At 43.6% G+C, this 18,295-nt stretch overlaps 1 protein-coding gene and 1 pseudogene across 1 annotated transcript in view; one reads left to right on the plus strand and one right to left on the minus strand.

Moving 5' to 3' along the window:
- USP31 (ubiquitin specific peptidase 31) overlaps window positions 1-18,295 on the plus strand; it is an 83,291-nt gene that overhangs the window by 47,784 nt on the left and 17,212 nt on the right. Inside the window, exons 7-13 of the mRNA XM_027528050.1 lie at window positions 2,605-2,782; window positions 6,044-6,155; window positions 6,759-6,853; window positions 8,226-8,303; window positions 8,882-9,011; window positions 15,329-15,448; window positions 17,877-18,102. Of these exons, the coding sequence (XP_027383851.1) occupies window positions 2,605-2,782; window positions 6,044-6,155; window positions 6,759-6,853; window positions 8,226-8,303; window positions 8,882-9,011; window positions 15,329-15,448; window positions 17,877-18,102 (939 nt within the window). The remainder of the gene's footprint in view (window positions 1-2,604; window positions 2,783-6,043; window positions 6,156-6,758; window positions 6,854-8,225; window positions 8,304-8,881; window positions 9,012-15,328; window positions 15,449-17,876; window positions 18,103-18,295) is intronic.
- On the minus strand, window positions 9,901-11,403 carry LOC113883663 (annotated as a pseudogene).

Consider the following 18,295-nt stretch of genomic DNA (forward strand, 5'->3'; position numbering starts at 1 on the left):
TTCTGTGTTTAACTTTCTGAGAAATTGCCAGACGGTTTTTAATAGAAACTGCATCATTTTTTCCTTCCACCAGCAATATATGAAGGTTACAGTTTCTCCACATTCTTACCAATAGTTGTTATTTTAGCCATCCTGGTGAGTGTGAGGTGATACGTCATTGTGATTTTTTATTTGCATTTTCCTAATGATAAATGATGTTGGTCATCTTTTCATGCAGCGTTAGGCCATTTCTTCTTTAGAGAAATGTCTATTCAAGACCTTTCCCTCCTTTAAACTTGGCTTGCTTACCTTTTTGTTTTTGAGTTATGTGTTCTTTATGTTTGCTGGGTACTAGACCCTTGTCAGATACATGATGCAGATATTTCCTCCCATTCTGTGGGTTATCTTTTCACTTCCTTGATACTATCTTTTGAGGCATAAAAGTCCTTAATTTTGATGAAGTCTAGTTTTTCTTTTCCTTCTTTTGTTGCTTTTGCTTTTGATGTCGTTTCCAAGAATCCAACACTAAAGCCAAGACCATGAAGATTTATCTGTTTTCTTCTAAGAAAGTTTTAGCTCTTAGATTTACGTCTTAGATTCTTTTGAAGTTAATCTTTGTGTGTGGTGTGAAGTGCCATTCTTTTGCGTGTGAATGTTCAGTAGCTCCGGTACCATTTGTTGCAGAGATTTTTCTTTGCTGTTGAGCCGCCTTGGCGCCCCTGTTGGCGATTCTCTTGTTCCTCTTTTCTTTCAGCTCTGCTTCCACAGGTCTCTGGGGCCTTTAGTCTCTGAACCTGTGGTGATTCTGTATTGTGGGTTGCTCAGCTTTCCCCACTGCCAGCTTAGGATCCAGTTTTCTCTCTTTATTTTCAGGCATATGCTTTTTTTTTTTTTTAATTGTTTTCTAATTTTAATTGCATTATAGTAAAATGCTGAAAGCCTGTCCTCACTTCCCCAACCCCAGATTGGCTGACTGACTCCTGCTCTTCCGTGTTCCAGTGTGGCTTCTGCTAATCTCTGACACTAGCGTGTTGTGTGGAAATGCTGGTTTCTTCTCTGTCCTTCCTACCACACTGTGAAATTCTTTGTAGCTGGGACTGTATTTTGCTTCATCTTTCTGTACCGAGAAAGATGAGTATAATTCCTAATACATGGTCAGAGCCTATCCCCAAATCCCCCTTCATCTCCCAGTTGCTTAGGGTTAACACTGTTTCTATTTATAAGTGAATTTGGTGAGGTCCATGGTTATATAAGTGCCTTTGTTGGAAGAGTATAGCACTTAGTGAATTTGGTAAGCTTCTGCTCTTTACAAAGGCCTCATCAGTATTTCGTTGATGCCTGCGAGGCTATTCTTTTCCCCATTTTACAGGGGAGGGAGCTGAGACGTAGAGAGGTAAGGTCAGGGGCCCAGGTCACACAGCTGGTAATGGTGGGCCTAGACTTTGAATGTGGAGCTTGATTTTTCAGCAGCTGAGTGTTTCCTCTCATCTCATTAGGAATCCTGATCACTTTTAGCAGAATAGGTCTTCCCAACCTTACCTCTGCTAAGAACCTAGGAAATGAGCCCATTAATTGTCTCAAATTCAGTATTTTCTCATACCAAAGTTTAAAATGGTTATGAAGTGAAACCTGCTGCTCTTTTGTGATTTCTTTATGGTATTTAAGCTTAAAAGGTTTTCTTTCCTCTACTAGCTTGGTGAAGATTCAATTCTTCCTTATTTCTAGTTTCTATGTTCTCTAATTAATTTGGAATTTATTTTGGTATTAACTAGATTCAACAAATGCATAGTTAATACCAAAATAAATTTGTTGAATGCTTACTGCTGGGTATTTAGCTTATTGCTGGAGTTTTGCCATGAATACCTTTGTGTAAAGCAGCTTTTATTTTATTCTCCTTCTGGTAATACTGTTATTTCTTTGGTGTGGTGGCAGTGGAGGGCTTCTTTTCTCCAGTTGGTGTATCATTTCCTTAGGCTATCCTTCCAGAGGATTAAGGAAATGAGCAGTTATTGAGCTAAGTGTAAGACCTTGGCTAGATGCTAAATTCCTTAGCACCTCTGATTGACAGATAGCTCTGCCTTGTGGCATGTTCGAAGACCTGGATTTTGAAGACCTGCACAGGCCAGCACTGTGCCTGTCAAACATATATTTTTGTTCACTTTATTGTAGGTCAATCCAGTCTAGTTGATTAAAGTTCTATAATGGCTGTGAGCCTTAGACGCCTGGGTCTAAATCAAAGAAAAGGAACTACCTTTGGAATATTGAAGATTGTTCCACATATACTTGTCTTTATTAAAAAAAATTTGGTTGCTGGTTGTATGGACTCATTTTAAGTCTGTCCTGGAGGGTCATCCTGCAGACTTGCCATTCTAAAACCAATATTCACTGGAGTGAATCATTTTAATTTTCAGTTTTTAAGGTAGGTAAGGCTAGTTTAAATGATATAATGGATGCCAAGAATTTTTTTAAGGGCTGGATGAGTAATCTCAAAGTCAATCATTTGTTCCTCATTCAGTTGCAGTGTAAATAACATAATGACAACTTAACTTCTCTGATGCGTAAATTTTTTATAATGAAATAATAAAGACATTTGAAGAGATAAAGTAAGTTTTCATTTTATTTTAGGAATTCACTTAAACAACAACCTAAACCACTTGAAGTTTGGCTTGGATCACTGTAGACTGTCTTCTACACAAGCCGCAGCAAAGCAGGGGAAAGCGGACTTGCCCCCCTCAAGAGCAGGAAGCGACAAGATCGTTCTGTTAGTCTGTAACCGAGCCTGCACGGGGCAGCAAGGGAAAAGGTGACAAGCAACTTACTTTCCAATGAGTATTGAGACTTTAAAAGCCTAACATTTTCAAATATTTTATAAAGTAGGGATTAAAAAATCCTTACTCTTGAGTACTTAATTTTTGATTCTGATATTTTAGGAAGAGCATGTGTATAAGTTGACCTGATCTGAGGGGTTGACACGGGGAGAATATAAAATTAGGATGATAAGATCTGAGTTAGGATGGCTTTCAAGCTCACATAGTTTTCAGGGGCACATTTCTTATCTGTATTTTCAGCTCAAGATCCTCCTGGAGCTCTAGACTTCTAGACCTGTATCCAGCTACTTTCTTTACAGCTTAAAAAAAAATCTTAACCAAGCTGCTTGGATGGCATGTGCACCTCAGTCTTGTGTTCCAAGCTGAACTCATTGTCTTTGCCTATAAACCTGACCCCTCCCATCATTTCCTGTCTCGGCAAATGGCACCACTATTCATTCAGCTGTATTTAGTCAGACATTTGGAAGTTAGAAATCTCTGTTAAATCTGTTTCCCTCTCTAAGGATTTATGGGAGTTTTAGACTTGTCTTTTTAAAGTAACTTTATCACACTAGTAATGTAACTTGAGTAATAACAACATATGGATGTGTTTCAGGGAGGAAGGATACAGTGTTTCTAATATTAGAGTAGCATTTATATTAACCTTTTAAAATGTTGCTTTGAAATAAGTTTCTTATTTAAGAATGGAAAATAACATAAATGCAAAATGTGTTGATTTGTATATTTATGATGTTCATTAGCCAGTGTTTGTTGTGTGTTGGGCACTATTCTAAACACTAGGGGTACAGCAGGATCTGTGTTCTCTTGGTGCTTGCAACCTAGTTAGGACAGAGCCACTAAAGACAAGTAAGCATTTAATTTCAGACAGTCACTGTTACTTTGAAGATATTAAAACATGCTGGTATGATAGAATGCACTGGTGGGGGTCTGGCTGCTGCTGCTAAGTCGCTTCAGTCGTGTCCGACTCTGTGCGACCCCATAGACGGCAGCCCACCAGGCTCCCCCGTCCCTGGGATTCTCCAGGCAATAATACTGGAGTGGGCTGCCATTTCCTTCTCCAATGCATGAAAGTGAAAAGTGAAAGTGAAGTCACTCAGTCGTGTCCGACTCTTAGCCACCCCGTGGACTGCAGCCCACCAGGCTCCTCCGTCCATGGGATTTTCCAGGCAAGAGTACTGGAGTGGGGTGCCATCTGGCAAAACTACATTAATGAGGAAAGTGAGGGAGGGCCTCCCTGAGGAGGCGGTAGCTGGGCCAAGCCAAGTGAGAAGTTGTGAGCTATGTGAGCCTCTGGGGAAAGGATCGCATGAAGAGGGGACATTGAGTACAAAGGTGCTGAGATTATGGCTGAGTAATATTCCATTGTATGCATATACTACATCTTTATCCAGTCCATGGACATTTAAATTGCTTCCATTCTTGGCTATTGCAGATGTGCTGCAATGAATATTGGGGTGCATGCATCTTTTTGGATTAGGGTTTTCTCCAGGTATTACTGGCTGAAAGGGAAGGGGAGGAATAAATTGGGAGATTGGGATTGACATACACATACAACTATCAATATGTTTATAAAATAGATAGCTAATAAGGACCTACTGTGTAACACAGAGTTCTACTCAATACTCTAGCCTATGTGGGAAAAGGATTCAAAACCGAGTGGATATATGCATATGTAAAACTGACTCATTTTGCTGTACACCTGAAACACAACATTGTTAATTAACTATACTGGAATAAAAATTTTTTTGAAAAGATGCTGAGATTAGGAGGAGCTTGGCATGTTTAAGGACAGAAGGAAAGGCAGCTCATCAGATTTATATAAAATAAAGGACTTATGGAATCCCTTTCATGATGCTGGTCTCTTAAAAGTAGAGACATCGTCATATGAACAATATGGCTGCCGATTTACACATCATGCTTATAATGTATTTCACATCACAGTTGTTTTTAGGCAGGTAGGCTTACTGTTGAGTACTACTGTGAATAAACTGGTACTTGTTAGGAGCAGGTTTCTCAGTGACATTAGCACCTCTGCTTTGGCCTAAGTCAGGGTCAGTCTGTGTATTCATTTGTTCATTCATTCATTCAGCATCTACTGTTTTCTAGGCATCGGCTCTTTGGGCTAGTGAGATAAGTCAGTCATAGTGCCTGCTATCAGATAACACAGTCTGTTGGTGGAGGCAGAATAAGCAGGTGGTATTTGCAATGCAGTAGTGCCTGGAGAATCCCAGGGACGGGGAAGCCTGGTGGGCTGCCATCTATGGGGTCGCACAGAGTCGGACACGACTGAAGCGACTTAGCAGCAGCAGCAGCAGCAGCAGTGCTTGGTCCACAGAGCTCAGGGAATGCAGCCACAGGTGCCACTGAGTCCTTATATGGTTGAGTAGGAAATAGCTTAAGAGTGACAAGGCTTTTCCAGGCTGAGGGAATTGACTGCCTGTTCAGGGTGTGAATTGGATGCATTCAGGGCAACAGCAAGTAGATCAATGGCTGAGGCTTGGGTGAGAGTTAAGGCTAGACCAGTGCTCCCCACCGTGGCTGCATCTTAGAACTACCTGGGGGGGGGGTGCCCTAAAACAGTCTCAGTACTTAAACCACAGACCAGAGTGATTACAGCAGAATCTCATGGGCATCACTGTATTTTAAAGTTCCCTTGCTGATACCAGCCTGTACGCATGGCTGAGAACCACAGCTCTATCTCTCATTCTCTAACACCTGTGAGTTCAGCTTGGGATAGGAAACCTGGCAGGGGCCACGTGGCTTCTCCCCTTGACTAGAGCTGACTTTTAGTGTCACTTGCTTGCCAGTGTCTTCCTCGTCAGACCACCAGGATATGGCCGTCCCTGCTAGACCTCCCAGCCCTCTCTGTCTATTCCTCTGGCACCTAACCCCTTACGCGTTTGATCCATGTTATTTGCCAGACACACGTCCACACCCACCTGCCTTCCTCACTGTCTCCACTAATTCTGTCATCTTACTACCTAATATCATGGTACCATACTTTTTTGGAAGCATTTTGGTGTATAAGTTGTTAAATTTCATTTACAAATCTCAGTTTCTCTTCTGACTCTTTTCATCCACTTAAGAGTGTTAAATTTCCTATTTGCTTTCTTTTGAAAACTGCCCTAAAACTAATTGTGTTGTGATTCTATTTAAAAAGATCGTGAAAAAGGAGTTACAGTATTGAGAGAATTGTCATACTTTTTAAGGTGATGACAGTTGTTTATGTATGTCAGATTTGGACTTCCTTTTGTGCTGCACTTAGAGAAGACAATAGCATGGGACCTTCTGCAGAAGGAAATCTTGGAGAAGATGAAGTACTTCCTGAGGCCCACAGTTTGCATTCAGGTGTGTAAGCCTTTTGACACTCCAGAACAGCGTGTGTGTACCCCCTGCAGAAACAGTCACCACAGTGAGATGGGGAGTTCAGACCTTTGACCTTAGGGAAGACTAGCCACTGTGCTGGAGTGTTCGGGAGCCCCGGAGAAAAGCTCCTTAGCAGAATCTACATTCAGGTTTTCCAGACTGAGAACTTATCCCTCATTTTATGAAGGGAGCTGGCTCTTGCAAGGTTTTCTGTGAACTGCCGGGTATTCCTTTACGTTTGTCTAATAAAGTTTAGCACGTGATCCGCTTTTGTAGAGAGAGAGATTTTGTAGACAAACTATATATTTTCAAAATTTTGACTACTTTGTTAAGGTATCTGTGGAAAACTTAATGTTAAGCTAAAGCAGCATGTTACTTGTCTTGCATAACATTTGATATGTAAATTGCATTTGGGTCAGTCATATATAAAGTATGTTAGAGTGGCTCGGCAGCCTCACGGAATATCGCAGAGAAGTGTTTTGTAGAACAGTTTGCTTTCCCGCTAACCTGGTTGGGAAATGCCCCTGTGAATCGCATGCCCTGGAGGAGAAACCCAACCTGACTCGCCTTTGCCGTTTGATGCAGGTGTGTCCGTTCAGTTTGCGTGTGGTCAGTGTTGTGGGAATAACGTACTTGCTGCCCCAGGAGGAGCAACCTCTGTGCCACCCGACAGTAGAAAGGTAAAAAAAAAAAATTACCTTCTAGGATTTCAGGTATGCTTGTGTGTAAATTTCTAGTGATGTCTGATGTAATTTCCGTAGAAGAGTGGTAGGTTCTTCAGGCTCATTTAGAAAGTAAACCCTTACTTTACTTTTGATTCATATTTGAGTGGGATATGTCTTATGATCATTTTTAGAATCAGGAAAACCTAGAATACTTATGTTAGGAAACTAAATTGGTCTAAGTCTCAGGATGATAGATGAATTACACTTGCATATTCACCATGACTGAAGTTTTCCAAAGTAGAATTCTAATCATAACAGTTTCCTCCTTGAAATCCTTAAATGATAAGCCCAGTTTCTCTACAGTTTCAACCCTGACTGCTTCTGTTCTGTCAGGCCTCATCCTTCTCCCCACTGTCTCAGACCTTCGGCAGCATCAAAGTGCTGAGGGTTGATTGAACGTAACAGCACGGGTTTACATGCGCCTTCCCACATGCAGCCTCTCTGTTGATAATTCCTTCCCTTTGGCCTCTCTTCACACTGTCCCCTCCCCCTGTTTGCCCCCAGAATTAGTCTCTCCCCGTGCTACTTCTGTGCTTTCTATACACTTCTGTCCTCTTGCAACACTCTACTGTATTAATAAAATAATAGACATATGTGTACATAGACACACTACACATATATGGATACATATAAAACACAGTACTGCCTCTATTATAATGCCTTTTCCAATAAATATTGAAGTGCCTGCATTTCAGGATTCCAAAAAAGTATACAACATAGTTCTGTTCGAAAGGAATTCACTGTTTGGCTTTAGAAATTAGAGTTAATAGATTATATAATGATCTAAAACATTGCAAAAAATAAAAAGTACTTGAGAAGTAATATTGACTGTTAATGCTGAGTGTTTCAGAAGATGACTGAGGAGCCAAGGAGCTCAGGGGCAATAAATGAGGTAAAACTTGAGGGGTCCCTTGCAGGAAGGCACAGTTTACATCGGTGTGGGCACAGTCCCGGGACCAGCCACGGTGTATGGAGGGAGGTGGAGAGAGGCAGACTTGGTTCTCAAAGAGGTTGTTGTCTAGTCTCTGGTTTGATGAAAAATTAGACAAAAATTGGAAAGGTCATACCCTCTAAGAGTTACATGGATAACCCTTATAGTGTGGTACTAAATTTCTTGCCGTATCTTTATTTCCATGTTGAATATTTTAATTTAAGGATTTTTCAGTCCAGTTGTAGTCAGATCATTAAATATGAGGTTATAAAACCTTTTCTGATGGGAACCAATGACAAAGATTTTCAGCAATCACACTAATTTCAGACGGTTTGAATATTTAATTAAAATCATTTATTTAGAAAGTAATGTGTGACTCTCTTCTCTATCCTATAGGGCACTAAAATCTTGTGGACCAGGCGGTACTGCTCACGTGAAATTAGTAGTAGAATGGGACAAGGAGACAAAAGATTTGTAAGTATTTTCTGACTTAGTGTTTATATAGTCAGTTGTCTTGATGGTTATTTTAATAGCATACGTTTGAGCTTTCAAATTAGCTGAAACACAAACCTCTCTTTTCTTTAGCTAACTATCCAAGTGTGTTGCTAATCCTTTATTTAAGCAATGTGTTATTTCTCTCCTATACATTCTGTTGTCTGGATCCCCAAATCTTAGAACATTTATTTACTGCTAATGAGACAGAAGGTATATATTCAAATTACTTTGATTATTATTACAGGCCCATTAACTCTAGCAAGTTACACCAAAGGCATGCCCTTTAATACAAAAGGATAAGAATATATGAATTAATCAGCATAGTGTGTGGCCAGGCCCAGAAAAACCAACTGCAAATTATTTCTTGAAAATGATGTTTTAGATTGAGAACTTTTCAAGAACGTTTTGGATCCTAGAAGAGTTGGATTGCCCCTTTGCTCTCTTACATAGTGATCTTTTCAGTTTTGAGTTAGAGTCGTGCCGTGAAGCCGTTAATTTTGTTCTTGTGTCAGTTTCGCCTGACCGCCTGGCACATGCTCTTCCGCCCCTCATTGCAGTTTGTTTGTAAATACTGAGGATGAGTATATCCCTGATGCAGAGAGCGTCCGGCTGCAGAAGGAGCGTCACCACCAGCCTCAGACCTGCACTTTATCCCAGTGTTTCCAACTCTACACCAAAGAGGAGCGGGTAAGGGTGGGCAGCGTCCGTTGGGTGATGGGGGTAGTAGGGAGGCACCAGGGTGGGATGGCCCTGGAGAAGGACAGGTTACGCCCGAGAAGGCCTCAGGAAGTGGTTGCGTTTATGTAGGTTCTGCACATGTGATGTGCATCTTAGTGTTAATCCTTTTACGACTTTAACAAAAAGCAGTATAAATTTCTGGAATTTCTGGAAAAAAATGCTCTAGACACAAACCTTTGTATAGTTCTTTTTTTCCCTCCTCTTTAATGGTTAATGATTAAGTTATTTTTTTGTTTTAACTTTGACATTAAATTATTTTCCTTTGTAACTAGATCAGTGGTTCTCAACTTTTTGGTAGTGAGAACATAGATGCCAGGACTTATTAAAATTAATTAAAATTGAAAATTCATTTCACGGGCTCAGGAAACACTGTGGCTGGTTGCTCTTGCTTTGGACAGTGTAGATACAGATGTAAATCTGCACAGTGTAGAACAGCATGGTTTAGACCACTTAGCATGGTGCTTTGCAGGTTATAGGGATTCGGTAATTGAGAGAGTGGATGGGACCCTTGACTGTGTGTGTGTTTTCAACAGGAATATTTAATAGCAAGGTAGATAACATATGCTTATCTAACATTTTTATATAACTAAGTTAAGCTAAACATCCTGTTCATTGGATAAATATAGCCTGCTGTATGTGTGTATAATTCAGAGCAGTTTAAAATACACTGTAATTTCAAAACTTCAGAATTTGAATAGGTGCCGGTGTTGTCTTATTTTTTCAAATGAAAAAAGAAAATTCCTTTCATTTGAGGCTTGGATCAAAATTCCATACCTATATTCTTAGGATCACTCTATAGAGTCTTCATGATTCAGATGATATAAGGGAAGCTTCAGTTCTACTTTCCTTTTAGAGGAGACATCTCAGCTCTCATAAACTCATCAACCAGGAGAATGTTGGTGGCAGTTACAGTGCAGGAGTGATGAAGCTGATTCTTTACATAGCAGTCATCTCATATGCCTTCCATTGACTCGTCTGCGTTCAAGTCCGCACCCACAAACTGACCTGATTCTGAATATTCTGGTTGAACCTAAACTGGTGTTTCCTGAAGGTCAAAACCCAAGTTCTGAGCAGGAACCTCGTGAATAGTGAGCAATTCATCAGCAATACTTGGACTCCCGAGTTGGGCCCTGCCCCTTACACACTGGACTTGTACACAATCAAGGCTGTCATCTGCCATTGCCACGCCCGCTGCACCAGCACTGGGGGTGACACAGCCATCATCGACAGCCTTTGTAACAGCCCTCCAGCCATCTTTTATTGCCTCTTTGATTTGCATGAGTGTGTGCTTATTTTGTCCTTTGACCGGTAATGTCACAGATGTTGCATTTCTCAATAAAGGCGAACTTGTCTTCTCCCAGTGTGTAGTCATGGACAAGTTCAGCATGTCCCAAACAGTCAGGATTCAGGTCATCAAAAGAATTTAGAGCTACCCCACCACAGGCCAGAGTCAGCTTTTCCACCTTGCTCTTAGCTCTGTGCAAAGCTACTCGGCCTTCTTTTGCAAGAGCATTTAAGGCAAAGGAGTCAGTTCCCTTTTGATTAACAATAGTACACCCTTTAAGTCACAGCCACACTATTTTGTAAAGTTTTATTACTTTTAAAACTCCATCTTTAGTGAATTTTCTTTCAGCCTTTACTAATTTCTCTCTCCCCTGCACTCTTATTTTTAAAAAGCCAGAATTCACTTCTGATTTTTTGTATTCTAATGGCACATAGCATATAAGGATATATGCATCTTTTTCTTTTCTTTTTCCACGTCAGGATGGCATGTCCCATCGTCCAAAACAAGACCTCTGGTTAAGCTTACATAGTTTCAGGTTTATGTTTCATCTCCATGATCTCAACCATGAAGGGGTCACTGTGTTTATCTTTTTTGTTAATGACCAAGAGGAATCTACTGCTGCTTCTGTTAAAACATCAGCAAGTTTAGCATGAATCTTAGTATATAGAGATGTTTTGGCCGTGTCAGTGTTTCCCTGTCCATCTCTTTGTGTATTTTGATTCGTTGACAAAGCTAAAGTGCCTTTTCCTTTGCAGTTTTGTAAAAATCCTTCTGTTATTATTCTGGAATCAAAACCCTGTATTAAACACACAGTTAGAAAACTACCACTAACTTGGAGATCTTTAGTTAGGTGCGACTGTAGTTCATGATAAAGCAAATTTATGGAGGGATATTCTGGATCATTCATACCCTTTCATGCAGCTAATATAGTGTGCTGACTTTCTCAATACTTTTAAAAGGATACATAAATAGCCCTTTCAGTGTAGAGGAAAAGAACAGACATTACAGTAGCAGTCAGAACCAAGGAACTGAAGCACTCTTGCTGCTCACCATGCAACAGTGCTGTGTGGTTTTTAAGCCTTTTCAGGTTTAGACACCTTGAGAAACCTTGATGAGAGCACTTAGAGTTCATCTGATTTTGAGTTGATGTTTAGGATCATAATTCCAACTACTGATTGTTACTACTCATTCTTGCATGTAGGGAATCATGGAATTTCAGAGTTGGAGGGGACTTTAAAGCTTTTTTCTAATGATTGAGTTCTTCTGCTAATTTCAAATAGATGATTGTCCAGCTGCCGTTTGTCAGAGACACTATTTCTTTGGATATCTCTGATGGTGACTGATGTTACCTTGAAATACATCCTCAGTTGCTACAACGCACAGGCAAACTCTCAGGTCATTAAGAACAATTGAGAACGGGTCTTCGTTTTCTTCTACTTGTTTATCCTTCAGATGTTTGAAAATAGTTTTCATCTTCTTACTAAGCCTTTTCTCCTCCACTCAGTTAATAGCTAGTTCCTTTACTATTTTTTCATTAGACATATTAATCTTAGGCGTATATAAAACGATTGACATTGAACCTGACTGATTACATGCTCTGTGTAGCCCCTTATCCTATTTACCTTTTTTGGGGGTGGGGGAGATGTTCAAAGCTTAAAGTCGGAGAAGGCAATGGCACCCCACTCCAGTACTCTTGCCTGGAACGTCCCATGGACGGAGGAGCCTGGTAGGCTGCAGTCCATGAGGTCGCTAAGAGTCGGACACGACTGAGTGACTTCACTTTCACTTTTCACTTTCATGCATTGGAGAAGGGAATGGCAACCCACTCCAGTGTTCTTGCCTGGAGAATCCCAGGGACAGAGGAGCCTGGTGGGAGGCCATCCATGGGGTCACACAGAGTCGGATTCGACTGAAGTGACGTAGCAGCAGCAAAGCTTAAAGTTGGGCAGATCTACTAGATGGGGACTTCCCTGGTGGCTCAGACGGTAAAGCATCTGTCTACAATGCGGGAGACCCGGGTTCAATCCCTGGGTTGGGAAGATCCCCTGGAGAATGAAATGGCAATCCATTCCAGTACTATTGCCTGGAAAATCCCATGGACAGAGGAGCCTGGTGGGCTATAGTCCATGGGGTCGCAAAGAGTTGGACATAACTTCACTTTCACTTTCACTAGATGACAACGAATTGAACCAAGTCTCCTGCATTGCAGGCGGATTCTTTACCAACTGAGCTATCAGGGAAGCCCAGATGACAACATTGGTATTCTACAAAACATCTCACTGATCTTGTAATCAGGATTTGTTCATTCAGTACCTGTTTGTTGAGTGCATACTATGTGCCAGGTCCTGTGGTTGGCCTGGGGTTATAGCAGGGACCAAGACAGACAGCATTTTTGCCCTCAGGCTGTTACAGTGTAGTGGGGATAAACAAGTAAATAAAGAAGCTAAGGCCGTGGGGTAGAAGAAAGGTTGAGAAACAGAAATGAGGCCGATGTGGTGGGGCATGGCAGGTAAGAGACTTTGTCCTGGTCGTAAAATAACCCTAGCAAGTACTGCAGGGTCCAGCACTTCCATAGAAGGCTTTCAATAAATATATCCTGCAATGAATGAGTGAGTGTTCCTTGGGAAGCTCAGTCATTGGGTCCAGAAATAACAGTTCAGATAGGAAAGAGGAGCAGGTCAAACTTAGGCTGCGTGGTGATAATTTTGGGGTCAGGCTGTCTGCAAGCTCAGTAGTGATGGTCAACAGCATTTGCGAATGTCAGTGCTGTTGGCCGCCTAAGGATGCTTTGGAAACAGTGTCCAGGTCTCAGGTGGTGACAGCCCTTCTCTCCTCATCACCTTGGATGTTCACTGTTAAGAGACTGACATCGAGGGGCACAGGCAGAGAGTGTGGATTGTGGATGGTGCATCTGGAAATCCTGGCACGGCTGAATGTGTTTTGACAAAGGAGACCTAAAGTGAAGATCTGATAGGTATTTTCATCCATTTCATCTTGTGGATGAGGATTTGGACTTCTTTTAACTAAAAAGCAGAATTAGAGACTGGAAATTGCAGGGAGAGTAATTTCATCTTAATCTGAGGACGAACTCTATAACAGACTGAAAGTGGAGCAGCTGCCTCCTGAGCCAGCGCCTTCCCTGCCAGGAGTTCGTGAGGCCGGCCGTGCTCCAGCTGTGCTCCATAGACCTGGCAGCTTTGTGGCAGTTTATGATGCGCTCAGTACAGGAACAGAGCGTTGCTGTAGAAACTATCAAAACTATTGGACATTGTCATGACGTTCTTGCTGTATCTTATAAAAGAGTATCTGTTCACGATGTGTTGAAAATGAAAAAACAAACAGCCTGCTTCTTTACCAGGAGTGCTGGGCTGGGTGGCCATGTACTTAGGTGGACAGTTTGCATGTTGCCAAGATGTGGACTTGTCAGATGACAGCATAGGTCCCTCCTGTCTAGCGTTCTCACTCAGCTCCAGCCACTCAGACGCCTGTCCCTCCACATCTTTCCTGCACACACAGCTGGGTCTTCCTCTCATGAAAGAAATCCCCTGACCTCTGCTTCCCCTTCAGGCTGTCCTGCCAGTCTTTCTCTTCTTTTCTGCCCAACTTGATCATTAGTGGTTTCAGCGCGTTCTCCTTCCTCCCTCCCAGATCCCTCGTCATCTCTCTGATTTGGCTTTCTGACAGCTGTCCAGGATTCTTTGGGCCCCTCCTGGGCTCAGTTCAGTGGCCTTTGCTCAGTCTGCATTCAGTTCTTTCCATGGGATGTGGTTCTGATAACCAGCCTGTTCTTGCCACTCTTAACTTGGTCTGCATGAAAGAAATGCTGCTGACTTGCCTGAGTTTCTGACTGTATCCTCAGCTTTCGGTGATTTCTCAATCTTTGTTTCCCTTAAAAATATGCATCGCCCCAGGTTCTGTCCTTGGCTTCTCTGACATCTCAGAGGGCATGGCTATCTGTTCTGTTCCCATGGCTGCCCTCACTTCATCATGTTAATGGTTCCAGATCTGAGGCATCTTCTGAAATCCAGAATGAAATTTAAAAAACCTCTCTCACCAGACATGTCCTGTTAGCACTTCTATGTCCCCTTCCTGAAATCCTTCCCTGCAGATGGGACACCCGGGATTTGAGGCCTCAGACTGGTGTTGAGAAAGATCTTGGTGGTAAGCAGGAGGGGGAGGATTGTCTGGAGCAGTTTGATGTTTGGGGGAGGAAGAACAATTAAGAGATAAGAGACTAGAGGAAGAAGGGATAAGAGTGAATGAGGACTTTGAATTAAGCTGGGTTGAGGGGGATGGAGAAGGAAGGAGACAGGTGTGAGGAATGTTAGAGGGGTGTTATCTTGGATGGACGAGTGGAGGAAGAGGGAAGGATTTGAGGCTTTGGGATGACTCCTGTGTTCTGCTCTTAACAGGTGGTAGTGATATTTGCTGGGGTAGGACACACAGGAGGAGAAAGGGGAACTGTATTGACAGAAAGGTGACGAGTTTGGGAGTATGACGAGCTTCTGTGACATTTAACATCTTTCTATAGGATTTACCTCATTGGTCGTTCCTTTTTGAGAGAGTCTATTCAGAAATCATTGGAAAAGACCCTGGTGCTGGGAAAGATTGAAGGTAAAAGGAGAACAGGGCAACAGAGGATGAGATGGCTACATAGCATCACCGACTCAATGGACCTGAGTTTGAGCAAACTCCGGGAGCTGGTGAAGGACAGGGAACCCTGGCGTGCTGCAGTCCATGGGGCCACAGAGTCGGACACAACTTAGCGAGTGAACAACAACAGCAGCAGCAGCTATTCAGCCAGTGTTTGGGTGCCAACCGTAGCCCTTTGATTGTGTTTTTCCATTGACTCCCATTAAACGTAGTTTGTAGAGGGATTCAGAGTTGTGCCATGCCTTGGCCCAGAAGTGAGGAGACAAGGCTTTCTCCTCTAGGGGTCCTGCTTAAATGTCGCTAACAGCGTCGTGCTCCTTGTTTCCAGCTCGCCCCTGACGACGCCTGGCGGTGCCCGCACTGTAAGCAGCTGCAACAAGGCAGCATTACATTGAGCCTCTGGACTCTGCCCGACGTGCTGATTATCCATCTGAAGAGATTTCGACAGGTAAGGAGAGCCTCTGGCCCAGGGAAGAGCGCTGTGACCAGGTGTCTTACGCCTCCTACTGGCGGGCTGTTGGGGATGGTTCTCTGGTGTCCCCGTGAGAGCCCACGATCTTGTGTTGTTACAGACCCACATTTTCCCTGTGTTTGGGGCCCTGTTTTGTTCTTTCCCAAAGCAAAGTTCAAGTGTCCTGTGACCTTTGAATCCCAACCATTTTAGTTCATACGGCAGATATTTTACTTTGTTCCTGAGGATTTGCTTTAGATTTGTAAATGTTGTGCTCATGTAAGTGTGCCTTGGGATTAAAAAAAAATTGAGCTCCTCTCTGGGGGCGGGAAGAATTCTTTTTCTACCTAAATTAATAACGGGTGTTGTCCTGCTTCCAAGGAGCTGTTGTACAGTTGGGGAGATGAGTCATACATGTATACGAAGAAAATCTGCTTTGCATTGTATGGCTTTGTGAGTCAGTTTTCCCAAAAAGGCTGTCTGTTCCTGAGGTTAGAGCTGTCCTGGGCGGCCCCCTTGTAAGGGAGGTAAATGAAAGGTAGATGCTGGAGGAGTCTCTGAGCCTGGCTGCAAGAACGTGTGGATCTGAAAGATCAGCAGGAGGCCTGCAGCAGGTGAGGGAGGGGCACGCACATAGTGCCTGGACACAGCGGGTGCAGAGCAGGGCAGGGGGCTGAGAGCCGAGGCCAGTGTGGCTGGAGGTCCGGGGGGTCAGGGAGAAAGGCGAGAGTTGAAGTAGAAGAGGCCGGCTGTGGCTGGCCATCCAAGCCTGGTAGGCAGAGTGGGGTTCTGAACCACTGAAGCAACATGACCAAAGGCGTGATTTGAAGAGAGGCTACAAGGATGCAGACAGGGAGGTCTGAAGGAGGCCGTTTATCCAGGGCAGGCCCGGCTGATGGCTGGCATTGGAGTTGCGGCAGCGGAGGTGGAGAGACCCGGATAGATTGGGAGATGGCTAAGATTCGCTGATGAAGTGAAGATGTTGGGGGCGCACACAAGGTCGCCGGGGCGGGGCTTAGTGCATGGAGGTTTGGAGTCCAGCCCCTGTGCTAGTGAGGAGTGAGCATTTGCCTTGAGTGTCCCAGCTGCACGCCTCCATTGGGGTCTGCGGGTGGACGGCCTGTTGAGGGTTTGCCCAGCCCTCTGTCTCTTTCCACACACACAGACTGATGTCCTTTGCTTTCTGTTTCTTTTGAAGACATATAGTCACGCCTCCAGCGCCCCAGCTCAAAACTGTAGTGTCATCTTTGGCTATTCTTTCTTGTCTCTAACACCTGGGCTTGGTTGTCCTCCCCACTTCCTTCTGGATGTGTCCTCTTCTCCCCATTCTTGCTGTCATCCTGCCAGTTCCAACTTTCTGCTCCTTCCCAGCAGGTTGCAGTTGCGGTGTCTTTTTATTGGTTTTGTAACCTACGCTGCTCTTCCCTCTGGAGCACATTTTGGGCACTACTTCATGGCAGCTCTGATGACATCATGTCCTGCCTCAGAGCGTCCCCTTGACTTCCCCCAAGCTTCCTCCCCAAGCTTCCCCCTTGACTACAGAGCAGGATCCAGGTTCTTTAGCCTGATCCTGCAGGACCGCCTGCCTTTCTCTTAGAAACTTTTTTTTTCCCTTAGAATTGGCATTATCTATACCTGATTCATTTTTTTAAAGCCCCCATAGACACAGGAGGGCTTCCCTTATGGCTCAATTGGTAAAGAATCCGCCTGCAATGTGGAAGACCTGGGTTTGATCCCTGGGTTGGGAAGATCCCCTGGAGAAGGGAAAGGCTACCCACTCCAATATTCTGGCCTGGAGAATTCCATGGACATGACTGAGTGACTTTCACTATAGACACAGGAAACATTCAGTAGATATCTTTCATCTGATGGCAAGATTTCCAGGTTGCCTAAGGTTGTCAGCTCAGTGAATGTAGCAAGCTGAGTCACTGTTAACTTTGAATGTACTTCCTGGAGGAAGGGCCGGGAAGAGGCCCTGTTCCGTGAGTTTGGTGCCAACACCATGCTGTCCCTTGACATATGTTGTTACTCCATTCCTTTTCATGCCTCTGGATGAACCACCGGAAATTGTCATTTTGCACGTTAAAAACTTTTATTAGGTAAGGACCAGAAAGCTCATTATCCTCTTACATGTAGTTAATCGTGGGTTCCATTTTTGGTGATATTAAAACCCTCCAGGTATTGGGTTGGCCAGAAAGTTCGTTCAGGTTAGTCTATGGCATCTTACGGGAAAATGTGAATGAACTTTTTGGCCAACCCCAGTAGTTAACAGTATTAATCTGTTCCCTGTGTCGTATGTCTTTGGAAACATCAGATAGGAAACTCAAACCTACTTTAGCCAATAGAGTCTGCCTTTCACGCTGAACTGGCCTACCCTCTGCTCGCATGAATGTGCCATCAGGACTTGTTTTTCTTCTTGCAACAGGAAGGAGACAAGCGTATGAAACTTCAGAACATGGTCAAGTTCCCTTTGACCGGCCTGGACATGACACCTCACGTGGTTAAGCGAAGCCAGAGCAGCTGGAGTCTGCCATCCCACTGGTCTCCATGGAGACGGCCCTACGGACTCGGGAGGGACCCTGAGGACTACATCTATGACCTGTATGCCGTGTGCAATCATCATGGCACCATGCAAGGGGGGCACTACACAGGTCTGCAGCGCGAGAGGCCGGGCGCCTGTGCTGACGATCCCCCCGACGTGTTGTGCTTGCGACAGGGTGGCTGTGCTTTAGAACCTTGCTTTCTCTTCCAGCGGGAAGTGTGCCGACCACGAGGGCAGCTTTCACCTTCCAGCTCTCTGTTCCCTGGCCTCATCTGGTCAGGCTCTGACCCGAGCAGGGAGAG

This window comes from Bos indicus x Bos taurus, chromosome 25 (assembly GCF_003369695.1).
Source record: "Bos indicus x Bos taurus breed Angus x Brahman F1 hybrid chromosome 25, Bos_hybrid_MaternalHap_v2.0, whole genome shotgun sequence".
Taxonomy (NCBI): Eukaryota; Metazoa; Chordata; class Mammalia; order Artiodactyla; family Bovidae; genus Bos; species Bos indicus x Bos taurus.